The sequence below is a fragment of the Anopheles arabiensis genome, chromosome 3 (assembly GCF_016920715.1).
Source record: "Anopheles arabiensis isolate DONGOLA chromosome 3, AaraD3, whole genome shotgun sequence".
NCBI lineage: Eukaryota > Metazoa > Arthropoda > Insecta > Diptera > Culicidae > Anopheles > Anopheles arabiensis.
Genome location: NC_053518.1, coordinates 16761096 through 16782739, shown reverse-complemented (window position 1 = coordinate 16782739; position 21644 = coordinate 16761096). Strand labels below are relative to the sequence as shown.

The 21644-nt window shown below is 42.6% G+C and overlaps 2 protein-coding genes across 3 annotated transcripts in view; one reads left to right on the top strand and one right to left on the bottom strand.

Annotated features, from left to right (window-relative positions):
• Positions 1-21644, top strand: part of LOC120900414 (E3 ubiquitin-protein ligase TRIM9) — a 110908-nt gene that overhangs the window by 55034 nt on the left and 34230 nt on the right. The window lies entirely within an intron of this gene.
• On the bottom strand, positions 18753-20497 carry LOC120900415. The gene is made up of 3 exons (XM_040307385.1): positions 20424-20497; positions 19103-20329; positions 18753-18999 (listed from the first exon to the last, which is right to left on the bottom strand). Exons 1-3 carry the CDS (start codon positions 20469-20471, stop codon positions 18793-18795), a joined length of 1482 nt encoding a protein of 493 aa, XP_040163319.1. The 5' UTR covers positions 20472-20497; the 3' UTR covers positions 18753-18792.

Here is a 21644-nt window from a genome sequence, read left to right as displayed (position 1 = left end):
TGCAATCGTACGTCAATTTGTGAAGGAGAGCTACATTCGCTTGCATTCGCAAATGTTTCTACGTTTTCTCTCGTGTTACAGAAGAGCTTTCTTAATTAAATGGCGTTACTGGTGTGTAACAGAATTCGCCTGTAAATTGTATTAATTCCATTTGTGCAATAAGCATATTTCATGCAGCTTCTACGAGACACAAATTTTGATGCATGACTTTCTGTGTAAATGCTTGAAATAAATAAGAAATGTGCGACGTACATTGAAGCCATGTTCTGTACAGGTTGCCTGCAGAAGCCACCCAGTCGGGTGCTTGGACGTGTCTGCCCTTTTGGGAAGGGAAGATTTTTATGACTGCACTCCAAACCGAAGTAAGCGGGAAAAGTTTTTTGAATGAAAAATGGTTGTTCGTAAACTTTTGTTCTTCCAGACGCACTTTGGTCTTTCACCTTATGGCTGTTTGCTTTGGCTGTAAGTTATTATGTGCCTTTTGTGCCTCCCGGGGTGGGTGATGGCGCGAAACTCTGGAGGCTTAGGGGAGAATTGTTTTGCGGTTACTGGAGGAATCATTTTTATATCATTTAATACCAAGAGATATATTTTATGAACAGGATTTTGTTAATGTGAGTTATGTCCTTAGCTCATCTGTTACAGCTCGGATCGCGTGTGTGTGTGTACTTTAGGCAGTTATGTCTTATTTCATAAGATGGCGATAAACACGCACTAAAGCTTAATGACATCGGCATGAGTCTTTAGCAAGCATAAAGCTCCTTTCAAACTGTATTAAAAGCAAAACATAACAGCATGAAAAACGTTACGATGTGTTGTAATTCAGCTCATGGCCATCCACCACGATCACCAGCGCAGTCAACCGACGAGAGCCGACAAATATAAATCAAAAAGCTTGACTATAGCTGCTCGATCACCAAGAGCACTACTGCCGGATGCTGCTGCCGGTCGTCCAACGAGCTAAAACTATTGAAATGCTTAATATGCTAGTTAGCAAATAGTGTGCGCCCGCCTCGCAAACACCAAGCTCGTCCAGCCTGTGCCTGCCCAGCGTAGCGCAGCATAAAACGACCAGATCCATATTTGAATGCTTCGATCCGGCAGCAGAGGACCGTGCTGGCGAAGAATAGCGTAAGCATTAGCGAGAGTGGAGTGAATTATGGTCCGATTGTGTGTGCGTGTGTGCCGTGCGCACTCGGGCCAATGAGTGAGTGCCACCGATCGCCACGGACCCGAGGCATGTTGGGAGACCGTGGTGCCGGTCGAAAAACATTAGCAATGGTTGTAATATTTGCATGGAATTTAATTACACTAATGGAGTTTTCTTTTGTTATTCGGTTGGTTGGTTGAGCCGACTTACGGAATCGACTTCTCCATCGCTGCTTGCAAGATTCCTTTTTTGGAAATGTGTTCTCCCCGGAGAGTACACTCCGATGGGGGGGAGGTACTACACTGGTTGGCTTTTATGCTTCCGGAACGTGCGATTAAGCGCGCAATGCCTCTTTTTATTAATTACATTTATTGGAATCAATTCCGTTGCCTGGACAACGACATCTTCTGGCACGGACGGACGTAGTGAACCCATTGGGATGATTGTTATTTACACGTCGCGGGAAGACGGTGTAATGCGAGTAATGGTAATTAGAATGGCAGTAACTTGGAAGGTACTTTCTGTCCCTTTTGCTCAGGTAAAAGGCAAGACATGTATACTGATTGTATTCCTTTTGAAGATAGGGGAGTGTGTTGGAAGTTGTGTCTTGAATGTTATTAATTATTGAAGGGTGCTTCACAAGATAACTTCAATGAGTGCCTATTTGACATTTTCATCTTTATGACATCAATAGCTGTGATTTCTAATTAGTTATCTATGATCAATACCGCCTCAGTTGCTCGAGATGCTTAGCTTAAGAATTATTATGAAAAGGTCGAAATCCCACGAATTGATCATAACATAATATTAAAAATTCCTTAGCATCTTCGGACCAACAAAAGCTCTCCAACCAAATACGATAAAGTATATGTATATGCTGTACATGTTTAAATGTTGGAAGTTGAGTTCCTTCAATGATCATGGCGTCATGATGTTTCAATAAAGAGCTAATCGGTATGACATTTAGAATTAATACAGTGGAATACAGTATTAATGTATTGTTAGAAATACCTGATTACCTCCTTATATTACTCAAACATTATTATAGAACAGAGTTGTCCAAACTACGGCTCGCGAGGACTTTGTAAAGATTAAAATAATCAGTTAATTATTGTAATTTTTTTTATCAAAACTGTTGATTTTTCGAGACTTAAACCAAGTCCCAATAATCGAAAGCTATTGAAGTTTTATATATTCTGTTGGTGAAAATGAAGATTTAAAGTTCGCACTTGCTACAGGTAACGGCAAAATGGCTCTCATTGCCGTTATATGCGAAGCTATGCGTTTGTACTTGGGCTAGAGACTTCTTACAAACCACCGAATTGAGATACTCAAAATTCCAAAGCAATGATTTTATTTAAATTGCTATCAGTTGAACTTTTAAAACGTCTTACTTGTTATAATAGTTCCACAGGTAATTATTTGGTAACAAAAAAGCAAAGCTCTCGCCTAGATCCCGTTCACCAATCATCGTAAATCGCAAATCAAACAACAACTCACTGAACTGAGTACTCATTAATGAATATAAATTGCTAAGATTTGAGCGGTTCAAAAAATAATCAAAAAAATCCCATGTAAACCATAATCAAAACATTGCAAAACATGCATTTGCTGTAACGCTGTCCGATTGTGTGTGTATGTGTAAACCCATTAGCGAAGCGAACGCTGGGCTTAACAACCTGACGTCGACACTATCGCTGATCAGCCAACACCTTGCACACCCGGCTTCATCACCTGTCGTATGATGAAAGATACAGTTGACACTATCGGCGATGGATCTGATTGAATCAATCGTGTTGGTAGCGAGAGTTGAGGTCCGGTCTCGATCTGTTATGTTTACATATTGCTACAAATTAAGTACATACCCGCTGCTGATGAAGGTTGTTTGGGGGAACAGGGTTTTTGCGGTTTGTGGTGATTTTTGCAGAGTCAACACATCAAATGTGGCGTGTTGAACGGGACTGCCGATTTGCCGAAATCTGTTCACTATCCGCTTGTCAGATGTGCGGTTTAGATAGCTTCAATCGCCGTTGGCATAATTATTTAGACCAGTAGCTTCATTTTTTTATATTTGTAGGGATATGTTTATCGATTTGCCTCATTTTAATGTGTTGTACCTAGGCTTTTGGGGTTACAGTGTTTGCTTAATAATTCTTCTGTTGAAATTCAAATGAGTTGGAATGATTTTTGAAATAAAAACAAAATACAAATAGGCAATTACGTCGAAGGAGAATATGATCCACACCAATCTGTCAGTGCTCGACATAAAATCCACTATTTATAGCATTCCCTCCAGCCTTCCTCTCCCTCTCTTTCTTTCTCTGGCATGTCGTGTAAATAATATTTCATCTGGAAAGTAAATACTGACCCCAAGCGAACGACACTCACTCGCCCAATCTCGCCGCGACCACGTCCGAATCATCCCTCCCATCCACCGGAAACTGGCGTGCAGTCAAGTGTCTTATGATGTGTGTCACCCACACCCGCCCACACCGGCTCGAACCCGTCAGATGATGAGGAAATAATTTGAATGGACAGCCGAACGGAAAGCTAGAAACAAAGCGAGCAAACTCCCATGGAGAGAGAGACGATCGTCCATATAGTAACTAAGGGCGACCGCCCGTTGCCTGTTTCAACGTTGTCTGGTCTTTGGCGTCGGCGGTCGCCACCATCGATGCCACCAATTATTATGCTACACTGCTAAGCACATTCCCAGGCCGACAGCACGTGCCATACATGACCCTGGCCAGTTGCTACCCACACACAAACACACACCCGATATATGCAGCAGGAGAAACGTTTGCCACCGGGAAAATGATGAGCGCCCGGGTCCCAAAGGGAACCCTCTACGGTGGGCTGTTGTTTACATCTTATTACACTTTTGTTCCATATTTATGTGCAACAATCCACAGTCGGCCCTTTTGCTGTGGTCCCGGGATGCTTTTGTAAGCATCTCTATCGTCTATGTATCGTTTAAAATGTTGCCCTTTCTTCTGCATGTCTACTCTTCTTTCAACTCTTTCAACTGCAACACCGTGCATTGTGCCTACTCCCTGGTTCTCTGGTGGAGGAGGAAGGTGTGGCAGTGATGTTTAGGTTTTTATTTTTGTGGTTTTTGTTTTTTTTCTTCTTCTGCCACGTACGCCGGTTGGGCTGGGTGAGTGAAGCAAATGGTCATTAAGCGAAGCGAAGGAATGGGAGCCATAATATTTCCGTTTTACCTAGCGACCGCGGCAAAGATGAAGCGCTATTGAGCCGGGGCGTGAATGGTACACCGCTGACCTATTCAATGTGCAGCGCGACATGATACGATATTTATGAGATCAGTTAAAAGTGTTAAAAGGAGTGTTTTTAAGACTCGTTTAATATTTATGGTATGAGTAATGTGTGTGCGGTGGAGAGCTATTTCAGAAACAACTTGACATACCGCTAGATGTGGAGAGAGAGAATATTAGATAGATGTAGCATAAATGAAGATTTTTTACAAGATTACAATTTTTTCAAATTGCATTAAGAAAGTAAACAAAATCTCGTAAAAAGACCTAAAATAAGGACCAGAAATTCGATTGTTCTCCAAAACTGTGGGCAATTAAAAGTTGTAAGAAGTCATTTAACTGCTTGAAGAATTGTAGCTCATCCTTCCCACACGCCTGCATTACATGACTTTGAAACATAAATTAAATTAAAAAAAAACATAAACCGTACCCATTTATCTCATAAGCGGACACACTCATTTGCCTAATAGAATGTTTGGAACCAATCCTTATTTTGCTTCGCTTGTGGATGCACACTGCACCATTATGTCGGTGTGTGTGTGTGTAGGGCTGATGTAAACTATCAGCCCACCTTCTCATGTAAGTCATTTACGTTCTACCCATAAATACGTCACACACACACGTACGGTTTATGGAGAAGGAACACGCGTGATTGAAGAGCGACCGGGTTGTGTCTTTTTGGGTGAGTGGCTCTTATGTTTTCGGTTCGGTTCGCGTGCCAACCGCATGTTTCGGTCGTAGTCAACATAAAGTACTTTTTTCCCTCGGCGCCTAATTGCTATCACATGTAAGCTGGATGACCCTGCGGGGTAACACGTGACGGAGAAATCGGTCGCGGGTCATTTGTGTATTAAGATATCAAAGAGAAGGAAGCAGGCACCAAACCCATCTCGTACGAAAGGTCTCTCCTACTAGCAGTGGCTTTAAGCGGCTTAGTGGAGTGATTTTTGCTTTTTTTCTCTCCCTCCCAGCCCATGCTCGAGGCACATCTCACAGCCGTCTCAACTGTCGGCCGCTGTGCGTGGCGTGTTAATGCTGCGGGATGATTTATCAAAACCTCACGAAATTTTCGAAAAACAGAGAGCGCGAAAGGTAAGAGAGCCAGCCCCCGGCTTCTGCTATATAGACTGCTGCAGGCCGGTTGCCGGTCGATGAAGACGTCAGACGAACCATGAATAATAACTGACTGCACTTTCCCGCTGTTTTGTTCGGTGTTGCCCTCGGGTGGTGGTTACGATACGATGACACACGCCGGGAAGCGGCGGGTGGCTGTAGATAAGGCTGGAGAGAAAACTTCCCCTTTCCCTTTCGCGGTGATGCGTACATATGCTTCCCGAGTGTGGTGTGTCTGGTTTGTATTTCTGTTTTCCGACGATTCCGTTCGCTTCCACAGTTCTCGGTGGATTTATTTTCTTCGCTCCACGACTCCAGACACACAGGGATTACTAATGACTGTGAAAGGATTTTAGGAGAAGTGATGCACCGGGCGTCTATGGGTGAATGCATGCAACTCGTTGTCTGCCCCGGGGAAGGTAACATGAGCTGTGTATCGCAAGGGACCGCATGTTTGCCGTTTCGGTGGCTTAGAGTAGACAATATTTCGTTTTAAAAATGGAAAACATACCAGCAAGGCCCGACCCAATTTGTGAGCGTATTATGTAGAGAAGATGCTAGACTCTACCACTCACGGATACACGGTCCAGCTCCGTATGCGCCGGACAATGGTCGGAACGAAGGATGACCGATCGGCGGTTCATCAGTTTGTCGCCGCAAACGAACCGTACCGAATTGCGTTTGGATCTGCCTTTTTAGGTCCTGTCGGCTAAGCAAAACCCGGCAGACAGCTACGGTTTCCCACGGGGCGAACAAGTTAATTTAATATTTGATTCAATAAATGGACCGCCGGCCGGCCATCATGCTGGTAACCAGCGCAACTCCAGCAAACCCGGACGGGCGCAGGAAATTAATGACGTAAATACGGCCCTACGCGGTTGTGCGGGGAGTTACCGATGCGGCATGGGATGGTGTTTTCTGTGCGGTAAAGCATAATTTCCATTTGTCATAAAAAATCAACGACATATTTACACGTCGTTTTAAGCCGATATCGGGTTGTGTGTACCGGTTGTGGTACCGGATGGATGTCAGCAGCAGCAGCAGCAAACGATGGCGCGGTTTCGGGCACTTGAAACGAACTGTAACTAATGTGGGTTTGGTGCGGTGCTCGGATGAAAAGCCTTCGGGGCAAATGGAGACTCGTTAAAGTAAGGCGTCGTCCCGCGTCGCCAACAAAATGAAAGGAGCAACCGTATTTAAGTAACGTTTTTACGATTGCTGCTATAAAACACTTTTATGATCGGTGTTTTTTTGTTGTTGTTGTATCATATTTTTATTGAGAGCTCGACGAAAATTTATTGTAGTTTGCTCGTAGGGGCTCACTTAAGCTTTTGGTTAGTACCCGTCGGTATGACCAATCAGTAACTAGGAATGATAATTTATTTAAATTCACAGCGCCCGTCGATCGTTGTTCTTTGTTTGGGTGTGAAGAAATTCCGAAAAACACCCAAGCAATTGTCAACAGCAACAACATACACTTTTTATTGTGTTGACCATAGAGCATTAAAGTAATTTCAACGTAAGTGGTGATTAAAGAGTTTTGTGCGATTTATGTCAAAGATTGATGTTTGAATTGTATCACGTTGTTGAGCATTATACGTGTTATATAGCAAATAAACGAAACACAAACAAATTTTCAATAAAACCTTCAGACAGTTTTAGCGTAGGAATTGATTTCCAGAATTGCAGTGATGCATGTTTTTAATTATACAAGGGTTTTTTACTTGATTTCACAAGCGTAGCAATGCTGAACGCAACCTGAGCATTTGGCAGGAGAACGTCATCACGCTTAAGACAACCTTCGCCCTCAATATCTCAAGTGCGGTACACAATATCACAATTCCAATTTGCGGATTCAATCAAGTATCCAACTACAAGTGTATTAACGACAGCATGAAAATGTGGATGCTGACAAGTTCTAAGGAGATTTTAGAGAACAAGTCCAAAATACTTTTCCATTTAATTTCACAATTCAAATCTTAATTGTTAGCTATTAACACTTTATTTAATTATGTACTTAAATTTGTTGGGTGTTTGTTTTACTTTGAAAATGTGTATGAGCGCTGGTTAAATGATAGTATCAAGCCGCATCATTTTTTGTGATATTGTGTACTGCTTTTGCGAATTCAAGTGCGAAGGTTGCCTTAAGCGTGATGACGTTCTGTAAACAACTGATGCGCTTGTCCTTTCAAATGCTGCGGTTGCGTTAAACGTTGCTACGCTTGCGAAATCAATCAAAAAACCCTGTATCTTTTTATTTCTATCGAAGTTTTGAAATTCATTAGTAAAAGTATTTGTTCTGCAGTAAGATCCTACTGGATGTAACAAAATTAATAAATAGGCAATTATGTCTGTGCATGTCAAATGCTTAAGATTGCATAGATGTGCCATAGATTTATTTCAAATTGAATTATTTGAGATGTTTTCAGCAGAATTGAAATTTCCTCTCTGTGACAATGGAGATACTTACCAATTATCTGTAATTTTATATAACTAATTCACAGTGTTAGTTAATCCTTGTTGCGGCACGATGTCCTTGATGAGAATTAAACCTCTTCTGGCCCTGGTAAATCACATTAGTGAATATAAATGCCTGGGGGTTGTAGTAAAGTTATTTGATGTTTATTTATTTGAATTTGAAGGGCCTTTTGTGGCCATTAGTCGTTTATTAAATGTCAATTTAACCAAGAACTTATATATAAGAGAAGCTAGGAGACTTCATGATTTCACATATTGCCTTATGATTGTGTTCGCATCATGCGTACTTTTACCTCATGTCTACAGAAGCTCTTTCGACCCTTTCGGATCCTTGGAACTCTGTACCCACAGGTGATGGAAAACTTGTGGAAAACGTCAATTTCATACAATTTGGACAGGCGTTCGATAGGTTCACTACTGAAGATTAGCTACTGTAGCAAGACGACCAAAAAGTTGTTGTAAGGAATTTGGATTTCCTTGCAACACAGCGTTAATCACAATATTCTTCCACCATTTGACGTTTATCAATTAACGTAATGTGGTTCTCCGCAAGCACGCCATTTAATCAAACCCGTTACCATGAAATTGGTGCTTTAAGCCAAAGCCACCTGATAGGAAAACGGCGACCACGGCTGGCTACACTTAACACCCGCGACCTGTTGTGGTTGTAGTTGTTGTAGCAGTGGCGTCCGTAGGTGAGAGAAAAAAGAGATTAAGGCACGCGGGGTAACATTTCCATTAATTATGCTCGCTTTTCCCTCGGTACCGATTATCGGGAGACCCGTGCTATACCCGTGCGCCACCGCAACTGCTATTCGGTGCGATACCATTGAAAGCGAAAGATTAGCGAATATAGGATTCGTTTTATTTATTTGGAGCTGGTGTTTGCCCCCAGCCTGAGCAGTAAAGACGGTTAAACGAAACGAAAGGTGGAGCAGAATTTATCGAAATGCCTTCAAATCACACCGTTGCACGCTATCGCGCACGAGAGCGCCACCACGGCTAAAAAAGATATATTATGCTGAAACGAACGGAAGTCATGGTTTTGGGGTGTGAATAGGGAAAAGAGTGATTGGGGTTTTTGGGAGGGCGGAGAGAGTGCGAGAAGCAACTTATGGAAGTTTCCAAACGATGTTAGAGTTGTTGAGTTCCTCGAGAAGACGGTGGAAAAAATGGAAGCAAAAAGCATAAATTTGCTCACGATTCCAATTTATTCCATCGTCCCACGGGGCAACTGTGTGTGTGTGTGTGTGACTGTGTGCGAGACTGTGATATGTTGCCCAGGCCTGGGAGGCCATGTTTGATGTGTATATCTCCGCACCAACCTCGCCATGGTACCAGCCCCAAATTGTGCACCGATGGGGACACCAACGATAAGCGGGCGCCATGTTTCGGGGGTTTTCTCCTGTTACAGTATCGCACGGGATCGATTATGCTTTATTTGATTTGTCCCTTATTACAGCGTGTGGTGGCGTTGCGCGTAGAAGGCCCCGGGCATGGAATTTCGAATCGATTTCTGTTTTGCCCGGGCCTCCGCATTGCTGATAGCTTGCGCCTCACTCACCATCAAATTTTTGTGGCCTTGGTAATCGCATTCGGAACCGGTGGTTTTACCTTTTCTTGAACATTCCAACGCAGCAGCGTCGGGTGTGCTTGTGGGTTCATATTTTGTCCCCCCACTTCCTGTTTTCGGTATTCGACATTCGTCGCGTGATTTACCTGCCAGGATATAGGCGAAAGGAAGGAGCAATAACCAAAAAACGACGAGTCGAAAAGTGTAATCAACTGAACACGACCACACCATCCTCAAAGTGTACCACACCCCCAAGACGTGAGCCGAGCCTCAACTGGTGAGGGGTGAGAGAGTGAAAAGGGTCTCGTTGGGCCTTTCCTCCCCCCACACTTTGTCTTCTTTGTTACACCGATAGCGTTTTGACCCGCCATCATTCAGCAACGGTCAACATTGGGTTTTTTTTTTGATAGGCTCCCGCGCGCAATTTACATGCAACGGCAATTCATTTCCATTTGGTCGTTTTTTCTCTCTCTCTCTCTCCTTTCCATTTTCGCCTTCTTCTTTATTCCTCTTATACCCGGTCAATTCTTGACTGGGGAGACACAACAACAAACCACTACTGCCATGAATTATGATTACTTTCCATACCGTGTGTGGTGCAGCACGACGATCGCACTCAGCCAGCCAAGCCTTGGTTGCATCGAATGCGGTTCATTCTACGCGGGCCGGGGTGTTTTTTTCCTTCCTTCTTTCAATAGTTACTGCTGCTCGATTTATGTAATTTTAATTTCTTTGATTGATGCTCACGATTTCAATTGGGTCGATCGGGGAGCGGATTGTCCCGGGCCGGGGGAGATCGATTTAAATCAGCGCTGCATGTTGCAGTCGATAGCTGTGTGCTGTGCGGTATGGTATGGGGGCACGATTGGGCTATAAATGATCATGGAGTAATTTATCGGAAAACGATTGGCCTATCTTATGGTGGGGATCGGGTTGAGGGGTCGTTTGTATCGTTCCTATCGGATTTAATTATCAACATCAACGGGTTTGATGTTAGAACATTGGGCGCCGTTACGGTCTGGTTCTGGTTTCCTTGTGTTTGTAGTCTTTGGACGATTGGATAACGTTTGGTACCATTCCTTTTTTTTCGATTGTGTTTTTTTATGCAGTTTGTTCCATGTTTGTTATGTCTAATTTGCTTATTTATTCCTTTTTTATGGTTTTTTATTGTTTAAAATACTAAATTACTTTAGAACTTACAATAATTTGATCAAATATTTCGTTTATTTATTCACATCTTCTCGTGTTTGTGTTATTTTACTGTTTTCAATATATTTTGTATAAAATAATGTATAACATTTCTATATTTAACAAATATATCTGTATTTATCTTAAATATCTGTTTAAAAATATTTTATAGATAGAGAAGTGCCTACTCTGAAACACGTTTGTAAAAGTAAATGCAAATTTGTCTACGGCTTTTACTATGATTTATATATTTCTTGTTGCATTATTATAAATGGTTTAATGGTTAAATATTCAAAATACTCAAAACACGAGGGTGTGTCAAATTTGATAGAAATTGTGATTAACATAGCAAAACTATTACATTAAAATTCATCCTACAAAACTGTCGAGCAACCTAAACAAATACAGTATGTCACTCATTTTACATGTTTTACATACGCTCCAAACAGGGTTGGAAAACAACATCGGTGCGCACGAAACACCTGCCTATTTGATTTCCCATTCAAATGGTCTGTTTTCCGGGCGCAAATACATCACCAGAAACGTTCGTAAGGGAAAAATGAGCCCCCCAGCGCCGAAAAAAAAGGAAAATTATACACCTTTTAACTTTTACGGCCGTGTGTCACGAAAGTCCCGGGAGGAAATGTGATGTAGTCAACACCAAAAAAGTAACAAAAAAACCGGGCATACACACACACGCTTTGAGGAACATATTTTCGGTGGTTCCCCCAAACTGTGTTGTCCGAAAGCTTCCGGCAAGGACAGTGTGGAGAAAAAGTTTATCCTCCTCCGTGTTCCGTGAGCGCGCGCCTCTGCCGTACACGATATTTGCGATACAATGTGACGCTGGACGGCGGGGGTCTGTAAAGGCGTGTAAACAACTAAACAAAAGGTAGCGTATAAATGGAAATGCTTCCGAGGCACATGATGTGATTTGTGTGTGTGTGTGTTGCTTTCTTCTTGCCTTGGCATTGCAGGAAGTTTTTCCCAGTCTTTCGGTCCTCTGCCACGGAACAGCGTCACACGTTCGCTTTGTACCTTATATTTACTAACTTTTCGATGTCATACCCGTCATCCAGAGCGAATTGGGAGCGTTAGGCAATGCCTTACTGGTATCTTAAGCTACCGAAAAACGAATAAACAGCGCACAAGCATGATTGCGCTTTCTTTGCACACTGTGTTGTTTCCATTTGCGTCCCCGCCACTAACCCATAAAGGTACTACAAACTGCAAACAAAACAAAGAACCGACCGGCCCAACGCCCAACGAAGAAAGTTTCGCACTTCATCGTGTGCCCTTTGGCGTGCGCGCCGGTGCGTGCGTGCGTGTATGCGCCCAGGAAAAAGCCACATGAGCGGGGTTAACCCGAGGGGGGCGGCCTTCTGTCCCAATACGCTCAACTTTTGCACACAAAATTGAGAAATAAAATATGAAAATTTAATTTATGCTTTCAATATGAACCGTTCGCCCTCTCGGGTATACCCCCAGTGGGGTTTTCGTCGTGGTGTGTGTGGTAAGGGAACTGAAAACAAAAGCGATCAAGCGAATGTTTCCTTTCCCGTGACCCTGAGGACAGAAGCGAGGAGGAGCAGCTGTGAGCATACAGTAGCGCCAGAAGAAACGCCGAGCGCTTTAGTCCTTCCAATGGGGCTGGTGGTTGGTAACTGTTCCGATTACTCCGGGGAGCCATTGGCAAAGGTGTTCCAAAAGTATGCGGAATTATATTTTATGGTCGGTTAGTAGCGCGCTGCTGCTGCTACTTGCTGTGTATGTGCATAAAAACGGGCGCACAGGAGCGACAGAAGGCGGACGAATGAAAAACAAGCAGCTGATAGTGAGCCATAAAGTGAGCGCGCGTAGATTTTATGGGCTTTGCCATGTGTTTACCTTTGTGGGGCGGTGGTGGGGGATTTGTTTTTGGGAGGCGGATGAGCTTTGGCGGAATGGTATTTTTATCGGCGTACTGGTAGGGAGCATGAAACGGCGTACTGGTACGGTGGCAGAAGTATTATTTTCTCCCTCACGTGGTCGGTGGGTCACTGGAGAGTGTTTTATTGTTTCACATTTTTACGATCACAGAGTGGTGTTGTAGGTTGTGGTAGTGGTCTTTGCGATATGGGAAGGACAGAAATGAATATTTCAATTCATTCACTTCACTTCAACCTTCCCAAGATGGATAGGATTCTGGTTTAGGGAATTGGTCAACATGGTAAGATTCTAAGCTTTTGTACGGTGAGATAAAGACAGTAGGTTGCGAGTTATTTATTGCTTGTTTTTATATTTTCATCTGATCTATTTGTTTTATGTGTAGAATCCGAAAGGAGTAAATCATTTTGATTTTTTTCTTTTTCTGATTCTTTTGTGCAGGCTTTCTTATTTAATAAGAAAGATAATTAAATAATAATAATAAGGATATGTTAATACAGTGTTGCTAAATGTCACTGTCCATGTCATAAAAAAATATGACTCAAACAAAATTCATGTCTGCGTCGCGCACTCAATAGTGATAATCAGAGGCGATACTGAATACGATTGGTGTTAGCAATGCATGCTTCGTGACATTGTAGCAACCAACGCTTTGTCAAAACTTTTTTATTGTGATCAGTTCTGAAAAATGTCACTGACATAGTCATGACAAATTCGCACTGAAACAAAATAATGTCAGCTTCACGAGCTCTACTGTGATGATCAGAGTTGAGGCTCAAAGCCTGCGCCTAAACGTATGGTCCAAAACAGCCGAAGTCATACAAAATCATGAAAATGTCTGCGCCCTTGTGTTCCGGCGTCCTCGTGAAGTTTACCGAGCCGAACCGAACAGTTGTGTTCGATAAATATGTGTGCGTATCAGGTAGCAGCATTTGTACTGCTTACCTGCCGTATGCCGCTGTGATACCGAGCGAGACGCATAGACAACGCATCAAAAGGACATGTGTAGCCGTGAGGAAATTTTTCTGTGTCTCTTTTGCCTTGTCCTTGCCTTTAGATCCTGATGAGTGAAGCATGCATACCTTTCGGGTACGTTCGGGGTATTAGCTCTGTCCCTCTCATGTTAATGGGTAAGATAGAATCGGGCGTGGGCAGGCCCGTGGACGCTGTCTGTTCGCACACAAACAGTTGTTGTGACCATCACATGTTTGGTGACATTTTGTGCAACCAACTCTTGGTCAGCCACTTGGTCGCGACATTTTCAGTCGGTGATCATCACGATAGTCATGGGAGATGTGTGGGGCATGCGAGTGCAACACGAGTCATGACCAAATGAGTGATCTAGAGTTGGATACGAAACATCTGGAAAATCTGGATTTGTTAGCCGAGCTTTCGGTGTTTCCACGATCATTTTGGTCCTCGCCCCAATTATATACTATCCGAGGTTGTCTGCCGTCTGCTCTATTCTTTTGTAGACTTTAGCTATATAGGAGACCCGCAGATCAATGATATTTACATCAGCTACGTATGCCAGGATCTGGGCTGACTTCTAGAAGATTCTAGTCGACTTCTAGAAGTCGAACCCCTTGATGTCTCGAATGACACTGTATCTGTAATGTTTTAGATTATATTGTACTTAATTTTGAAAAAATACCCGTTTGATGAATGAATAGGTAGAAATATGAAAATTCCATGAAATTAATTCTGACTGAAGTATTGTTTGTTTGTTTTTGTTTCAAAACTACACTAAACATCGACAATCAAAACATTGGAATCGATTTGAGTGAACCATTTAGCGATTTAAAAAACAACCTTATACAGAGGTAAAGAGCACATTATGACAATCATAATAAATAATTAATAATAATAAATTACTTTCTTATCATTGATTTCTAGTTATTTGAATACATTTATCTATTTGGCGTAACGTCCTACGCGGACATGCCGGCCTATACAGGCTTTCGAGACTTAATTCATTACCACGCAGCTAGATAGTCAATTCTTGCTACGGGGGGACGGTCCATTCTAGGCTTGAACCCATGAACCCATGACGGGCATGTTATTGAGTCGTACGAGTTGACGACTGTACCACGGGACCGGGCCAATACATTTATAGAGTATTTGAATAAAATAATACTTGATAAAATAATTTTAAAACACATCTAATAATGTGCATTTATGTGAAATCTCATTTCCACCGTCTTAACATTCCATAACACACACACATCCACACCCTGCAAAAAGTCTCTCATGCAAATAAATTACTCGACAGCACCCGTTATGCTTCAGTAGCAGTTCCAGAACATATGAGAAGGCGTGTAGGAAGCCGATCGTCTGCCATGTGCAAACAACTAAATGTAGTCGTGCGAGCCCGAGCGATCAAGGAAAGCGGGCGCGCGCATTTCGCTTGCTGATAGTAAATTACAGTTTCCAGTCAAGCAAAACGACCATGTTTGATGAGTTTTGCAATGTCATTGACCTACCACCATATCGGAACACTTCCCACTTTATGCGTGCAATCATAATGTTCGAGCATAAAGACAAACACCCAGTGGAAAGAACTTTACGCATGAATAAATGTAGCCGCTTCTCGTGTGAAGCCCATAAGCCCACATGATCACAGACTGAATGTCCTCGCCTACATCTACGATTTATCATAATTTGTAACCACTCATCCAATCTCACACAAACACTCTATTCCGAAAGTCTCTCCGGAAATAGCACAGTTTAATACGTTTAAAACGAAACACACTGGTGAAGGCAGGGGGAGGGGGAAGGAGGGGAGAGTTGGCAGGCAAAAGAAACGTGGCACAAAACCATTATCCTTATCGAGGTAATGAGGGTTTTGCTGAATGGCTCACAGATTCACATTAACTGCCCAAACTTTGTGCCATTTCTGGTTGGCTTCTGACTCGTGTGCGGCGGGTGATCAGCGTCAACAAGAAGGAGTGTTGTGCGTATGTGAACGAAAGAGAGAGAAAAGGGCTAAACAGTGAAGAGAGAGAGAGAGAGAGGGGGGGGGGGAGGGCCCATCGGGTAAAAGGGCAAGAGTTCAAACCATTAAAAACTTTGCCTGTCACGCTTCGGTAAAAGATTTCTTTTTCTCCTACTGCTCCCGGTGAGCTGCAGGAGGGGAAAAATGGATGAAAAAGTTTACCCAAAACCGTTCCTCTCCATCACAGTGGGGGCGGTGAGCGGGCTGAGTGTGAAACTGTTGTTCCGAGTTTGCATTTGTATGTAGATTCGGGGCAATGCAGCGATAAAACAATCATTAGCACAAGTTTTAACGATATCCATCATACATCAATTTATTATTTTATTGTACGTACGAAGCATTGTGCGTTGTGCCTTAACCTGTTTGGCTGGTTTGGCTTGTTTGGAGCTGTTCCCTCACAAAGCGTATCCTCTGCCAGGATAAATTCAATGTAAAGTTTTTGAAAGTGAAACAAAATTCAATTTCAGGCTGTTTGTATTCAACCAAAAGCTGGAAATACTATGCTTTGAGAAAAAAAGGAAAGGAGTGTGGAAATGATGGGGCTTACAGAATGGGTATAAACTGCATTGGTTTTTGAAAAACACTTTACAGGTTGCAAAAGGCGTTTTTCATGGTTCTAGTGAGGTACGAATGAGCAGTTAAAGTAATCACAATGATTTGTGACTTCTGATAGTCGCTAGGCATAAGATAAGAGATATGTTTATTGTTATGTTTTACAGTTCCAAAATTCTTATAAATTTTTTAAGTCAACTCTCTCTTATTTGAGAGCCAATAGGATTGTCAAATAAGAGAGAGTTTCAAATTAGAAAGGATGAAAGTAAATGAAAAGTTCATACAAAAATTAGAAAGAGATAGAACATTCAGCCTTGACTATTGCTATAGATAACTGCAAAATAAGAAAATTGGGAAATAAGAAGGACACAAATTTCAGAAGTTTTTGAAATTAGTGGGGCCAAAACTGGTAATAAAGTGACAAAAATTTTAAATAGGAGGGTTTTCTCAAATTGGAGAGGTTTGAGATAAGAAAGAGTTTACTGTATTGAGTATTTGTTTCTATTGATTTTATATGAAGTCAAATAAATCTATAGAATAAGTGTAATTTCATCGCAAAACGTAGCCCAATTAATGATTCATGAGATTAATACGCTGACCTTTGAAATGAAATTTCAACGAATAATTTAATTTCAATATGCAGCTTAAAGTGGTTAACGCTATGGGCGACGATGTAGTGATTGTTGACAATACATATGAATCACCTCTTATTGATTTTAAAGTTCGATAAGAGTGGCTATCATATGATTTAGGTTTGAGATTATATCATTTATTATTGCAAATGCTGCCTTGCCAAAATACCATTCTAGTTTTAGGGTTCTTGGTTATAATTATAACACAAATACCATTTATGTATTATAGAAAAAATCTTCTGCATTTCTCAGAATTCCATAAAATCAGCAAAATGTAAAACATATCTTGAATAACATACCTTATTATACTTCATTTCTCTAGTGATTTCTGTTAATCTACTGCTGAAATCTAGTTTATGATACTGCATTCATCCCCTCTAGTGGCCGTTAACGGTTTGACCCAGTTCCGGAATGTCCAAAACCGCGCTAGACAGTTCCATGCTATCGCATCATCCAGCAAAGGTCGTTGGCGCGGAAGTTCATTTCGCTGCGATAAAATAACTTTCGATGTCCACGATGGTTCTCCGGCGCTCGGTGCTCGTAAATCTTCTAATCAATGGCGCAAAATTTGATTCCTTGCTTGTAGACATACACACCCAGCCGTACCGTGCTCAAATTTTATGGCCATTCTGTGTGAGAGCCCCGTATGCTGACTAATGGGTTTCCCGATCATTTGTGTTTTTGTTCTAGAGCGCCGCAGCCCTCTCCGTAGCAAGTGTTCGGTAACACAGGCTGGTGTTTATCGGGTCTAAGTAGTTTTTTTTCTACACTTGGAACGAACTAGCTGAGGATTTCTCACTTAAAAATCCTGTATGCATCCCTGCTGCAGTAAAATAGTGCACCATATTTACTGGTGCGCGTTGGGTTTCGCTGATGCGGATGCAAAAATAGCAACTTCATTCAACACATTGACTACAAAAGCGTTGCGTGGGGGACAGTTTGTTAGTGAAACAACCGGCAGCACGAACCAGAACTAGAACGGTGTGTTTTTCCTTTCCATCGGTTCTGGGACTTTGCTCGGTAGCTTCCGGTGATGTTTGCTGCGGTAGGTTGTAAATTATCTAGCGTAGAGGACGCTGTTAAATGAGAGCATAACAGAGATGCCTAAAATCTTTCCCCTATGCTGGTCGTAATTGGGAAAGGAGGTACAGTATACCAGTTTTTGCTGGGCCATTTGAAGCTTCTTGGAATCATTTTTAAATCATTTTTTCGTTCATCATTTATTTTAGCGCTAGCTTAAGCAGAAAGGAAAGTAAACAAAACACGTTTGGTATAAATTGTTGGTTGATTAATATTGTATTATTTCGAGGGATCGTCTAGCGATGGAAATCGATAGCCACTACCACCACATTTGTCGTAAATGTGTAGTGAAATGCTTAAATTGTAATTGATACTGGAGTCGTTATAAAGGCACCGTTCGAGCAAATGAATCTCATATTTCGTACTCCATCCTACGCAACACTGAACGTAATTCAAGGTTTACTCCCAGTGCGCTCGAAGGTAGAGACACATTTTGTAACCTTGGTTTCATTTCAATTCGCAGAACTCTATCAATAGGTCACACCACATGCAAGGATTTTAATTGGTGTATCATAAAACTAGGGTAGCTTTTAACTACGTGTAGCTTAAGTGTGAAGTGTGAAAATAAAACGTACATAGAGGCGACACGTCAGCTAATTCATTTTTTGGAGCAAGCTCCTTACTGCCGAACGCTTTGTTCGCTCATATGCGCCTAAATGTATGCAATGCTTTTTGAACAACCACAACCGAAAGCGTTAGCAAATGAATACAAATAGAAAACACCGCACAATTCACACCACGACAGTCTCGCAACGATACTACATTAAGCTGATTATAAGCTATATTTGCTGTCAAGAATAAAACCCCACCGTGGACTAATTACATGTAATTTATATCGGAATTTCCGGACCATTGACGTGACAATCCGCAATATCAGACGTGGCGGAGATGAGCTGCTGCATGTTTTTCAGCTTGTTAGTGGTCAGGCAGCTGCCCAGACGCTGGATGCTGGCCCTTCCCTCGGCAGCTCCATACTTCAGCAGGAAGCCCAGCTTAGCGGCTGTCTTTTCCGCCAGCGCCACGTAGTACGGTCCGATCTGTGCGATGAAAAAGAAAAGGTGAATAAATAAACACCCCGCCAAAAACCAAACATTGCATTTAGCGCACGTCTGCTGCAATGTGGTCGGGCAAACTACTTACGGCGGCAAGGCAACGGGCAGGCGAGCTCTGCTTACTGCAGAAGGTCAAATTGTCGATCAGATCTTCCACATCGAACAGGATGATCTTTCCGACCTCGAATGCCACATCGGCGAGAACGAACATACGGCTCGATTCGATGATGAAGCACACCTCCACATCGGTGACGATCAGTGCGTAGTAGTTCAAGAGTAGGGGCGAAAATTTGAAGAAGCAGAACCGTGAGTTTGCGCCACCGCCAATCAATATCTCAAACAGGTAGTTAATGGATGAGTACGACCGTGGCACTAAAGCTTGGGTGTATTCGGTGAGGTACGTGCTCGAAATATTCACGTATTGCACGATACCCTCCTCTATCTTGGCGGTCATGTTGGAAAGCTGGGAAAATGAGCTGGAGAACTTTGCCAGCGCCGTTGCAGTTTGGTTGTACTCGGGCAGGGCGGTGATTGTCGTGGTGGCATTGGGCAGTTGGGCCGCAACAGCGTTCCAGCCGTTTTTAATATAGTCCGTCGACTCGACCACCACCTCGCCATAGTCGGTGAGCGTGGTGTTGAAACCGGACAGGTAGTATACGAGATCGCTGTTGAACTGCACCGTCAGCAACTCCAGATCGTTGAGGTACGTGTCGGCAAACTCGATGTTCTCGATGGTGGAGTGCACGATGTATTCGACCGGTGATACGGTCGCCTTCAAGAAGCTCACCGCAACCATGACGTCCAGCGTAATGGACGCATCGACCTGTGCTCTGCCGTTCTTGACGGCCGCGGTCGTAATGGCTCCCTGCAAGCGCCGGAAAGCGGCATCAACCATCACGAGTGCTTTGCGCATGTTGCCGAAACCGTCGCCAAACAGCACGTTGATATCTTCACCAAGCCGGTTGTACAGTGTGGTACGCGTTCTGTTGACGTCCGTGTCGATATAAGTAATAAACGCTTGGATGCTGTTAAAAATCGGACTAAACACGGCGGTATAATTTCCGTCCGTTTTCGGTATAGCGTCAATTGTTACGTTGGTCATAGTGGTTCCCAGCTTTGTGACGTTGCTGCCGATCTCCTTCATTAAGGGCAGCACCTCGCCGAAAAGCGTGTAATTGGTTAGTAGCACAAGATTATTCTTATCGTCGATCGCTGCAAACTGGGGCGTTGTGCTGTTCACGGTGGATTTAATCGTCTGACTGGACTGGACCGTACCAATCGAACCGAACTCTGGACGCGGGGCGGCAAACGTGTGCTGCAAATGTAGTGTGAAGATGGACAGACAAGAAAAGGCGTTTAGCTAAGTGTGGTACGGCACCGAGATGAGTGTTAGCGGGTTGTGAGATTACCTGGAGCAACACACAGCACAGCAGAAGAAACACACCTAGTCGTGCCATTGTGCAGCGTCAATGGCGAATAACTGAGAATTATTGGTTCCCTCACGGTGGGAGAACTCATTTATATAGGTAAAAGCCAGATATAGCTGCCTTCTGTCACCTGTGCAAATATGGTTCGAGCGAGAACAGATCTTTCGTGGGCATGCGAATCGATGTGTGTGCTCCAAAACAAGGGCCACTCTCGAAGCCTAGCCTCTGAATTTTACGAAATATGGGACAAAATGGCATTGAAAATATTATTCTTTTTTTTTTTATTCTCAAGGTGTGTCCATATGATGTTCATGCTATTTTGTTTTGCTATACTACATCAACTTGACCAGTTTGTCGTTGAAAGCGGAACTGTTTGTACAGCTATTAATTCACGCACATTCTATATTTTTAACTATAGCTAATTGTAGTTGGCTATTGGCTATTGTAGTTGGCTATAGAAGAAGAAGACAAAATCCTTTCTACAACATTTAACCAATAAATAACAAACAGATTCTGTCTGGCTGTACGTCGGTGGCTTTAGTGGCCACAGGAACAGGGACCGATATGCGTACACGAACTATTCGCATGCGCTGTAACCCACTGGGTTAGGTGTGTTTCAAATCATTTGTGTAAATATGTCTTCTTTCAGTTGTTCAAATGGTTCTATCAATGACGAAAGTGGGTGGAGAAAAAATCTGGACGTAGGATCTGGATTTTGGTTCGGAAGGAACTTCTTCCTCTCATGCACAGAGCTTCAGTGCGTGCGCGTCGAAGCACAATAATATATTTTAGCACAATACCTTAGACGAACTGCAAGGTTAACAGGCTTAAGATAAGATTGAAATTGGGAATTTTTTTTCAAGTGGTGAGTGGTTTATTAACATAAGCTGTAATGTAACTGGAGAGAAGTCTTCAGCTAACCGTTCCCTGTGTAGGATCATAATCGTTTGATTCAACTTCAAGAAATCAAGAAAGTAAGCAGGTTAACTTCAGCTAAACAACGACGAATATTACAAGCACAGATAAACAATCCCGTCGCTGCGAGATGAAAAATCGGTTTCCCCTCATTCTACCATACACGCGGTGAATTAATCACTTTGTATAATTTCATTGCCAAGCAAACACAAATTATTATTCATGTGACCGATATTCCAATGTTTTTGCACCTTTTACCATTACAGCAGCACACCCATTAGCAATGGC

Coding starts and splice junctions, on each gene's coding strand:
- LOC120900415 (XM_040307385.1), bottom strand. CDS start 20,471: ATGGCACGACTAGGTGTGTTTCTTCTGCTGTGCTGTGTGTTGCTCCAG. Junction 20,330..20,423: donor TGTGCTGTGTGTTGCTCCAG/GTAATCTCACAA, acceptor CTACATTTGCAG/CACACGTTTGCCGCCCCGCG. Junction 19,000..19,102: donor CTGCCCGTTGCCTTGCCGCC/GTAAGTAGTTTG, acceptor TTCATCGCACAG/ATCGGACCGTACTACGTGGC.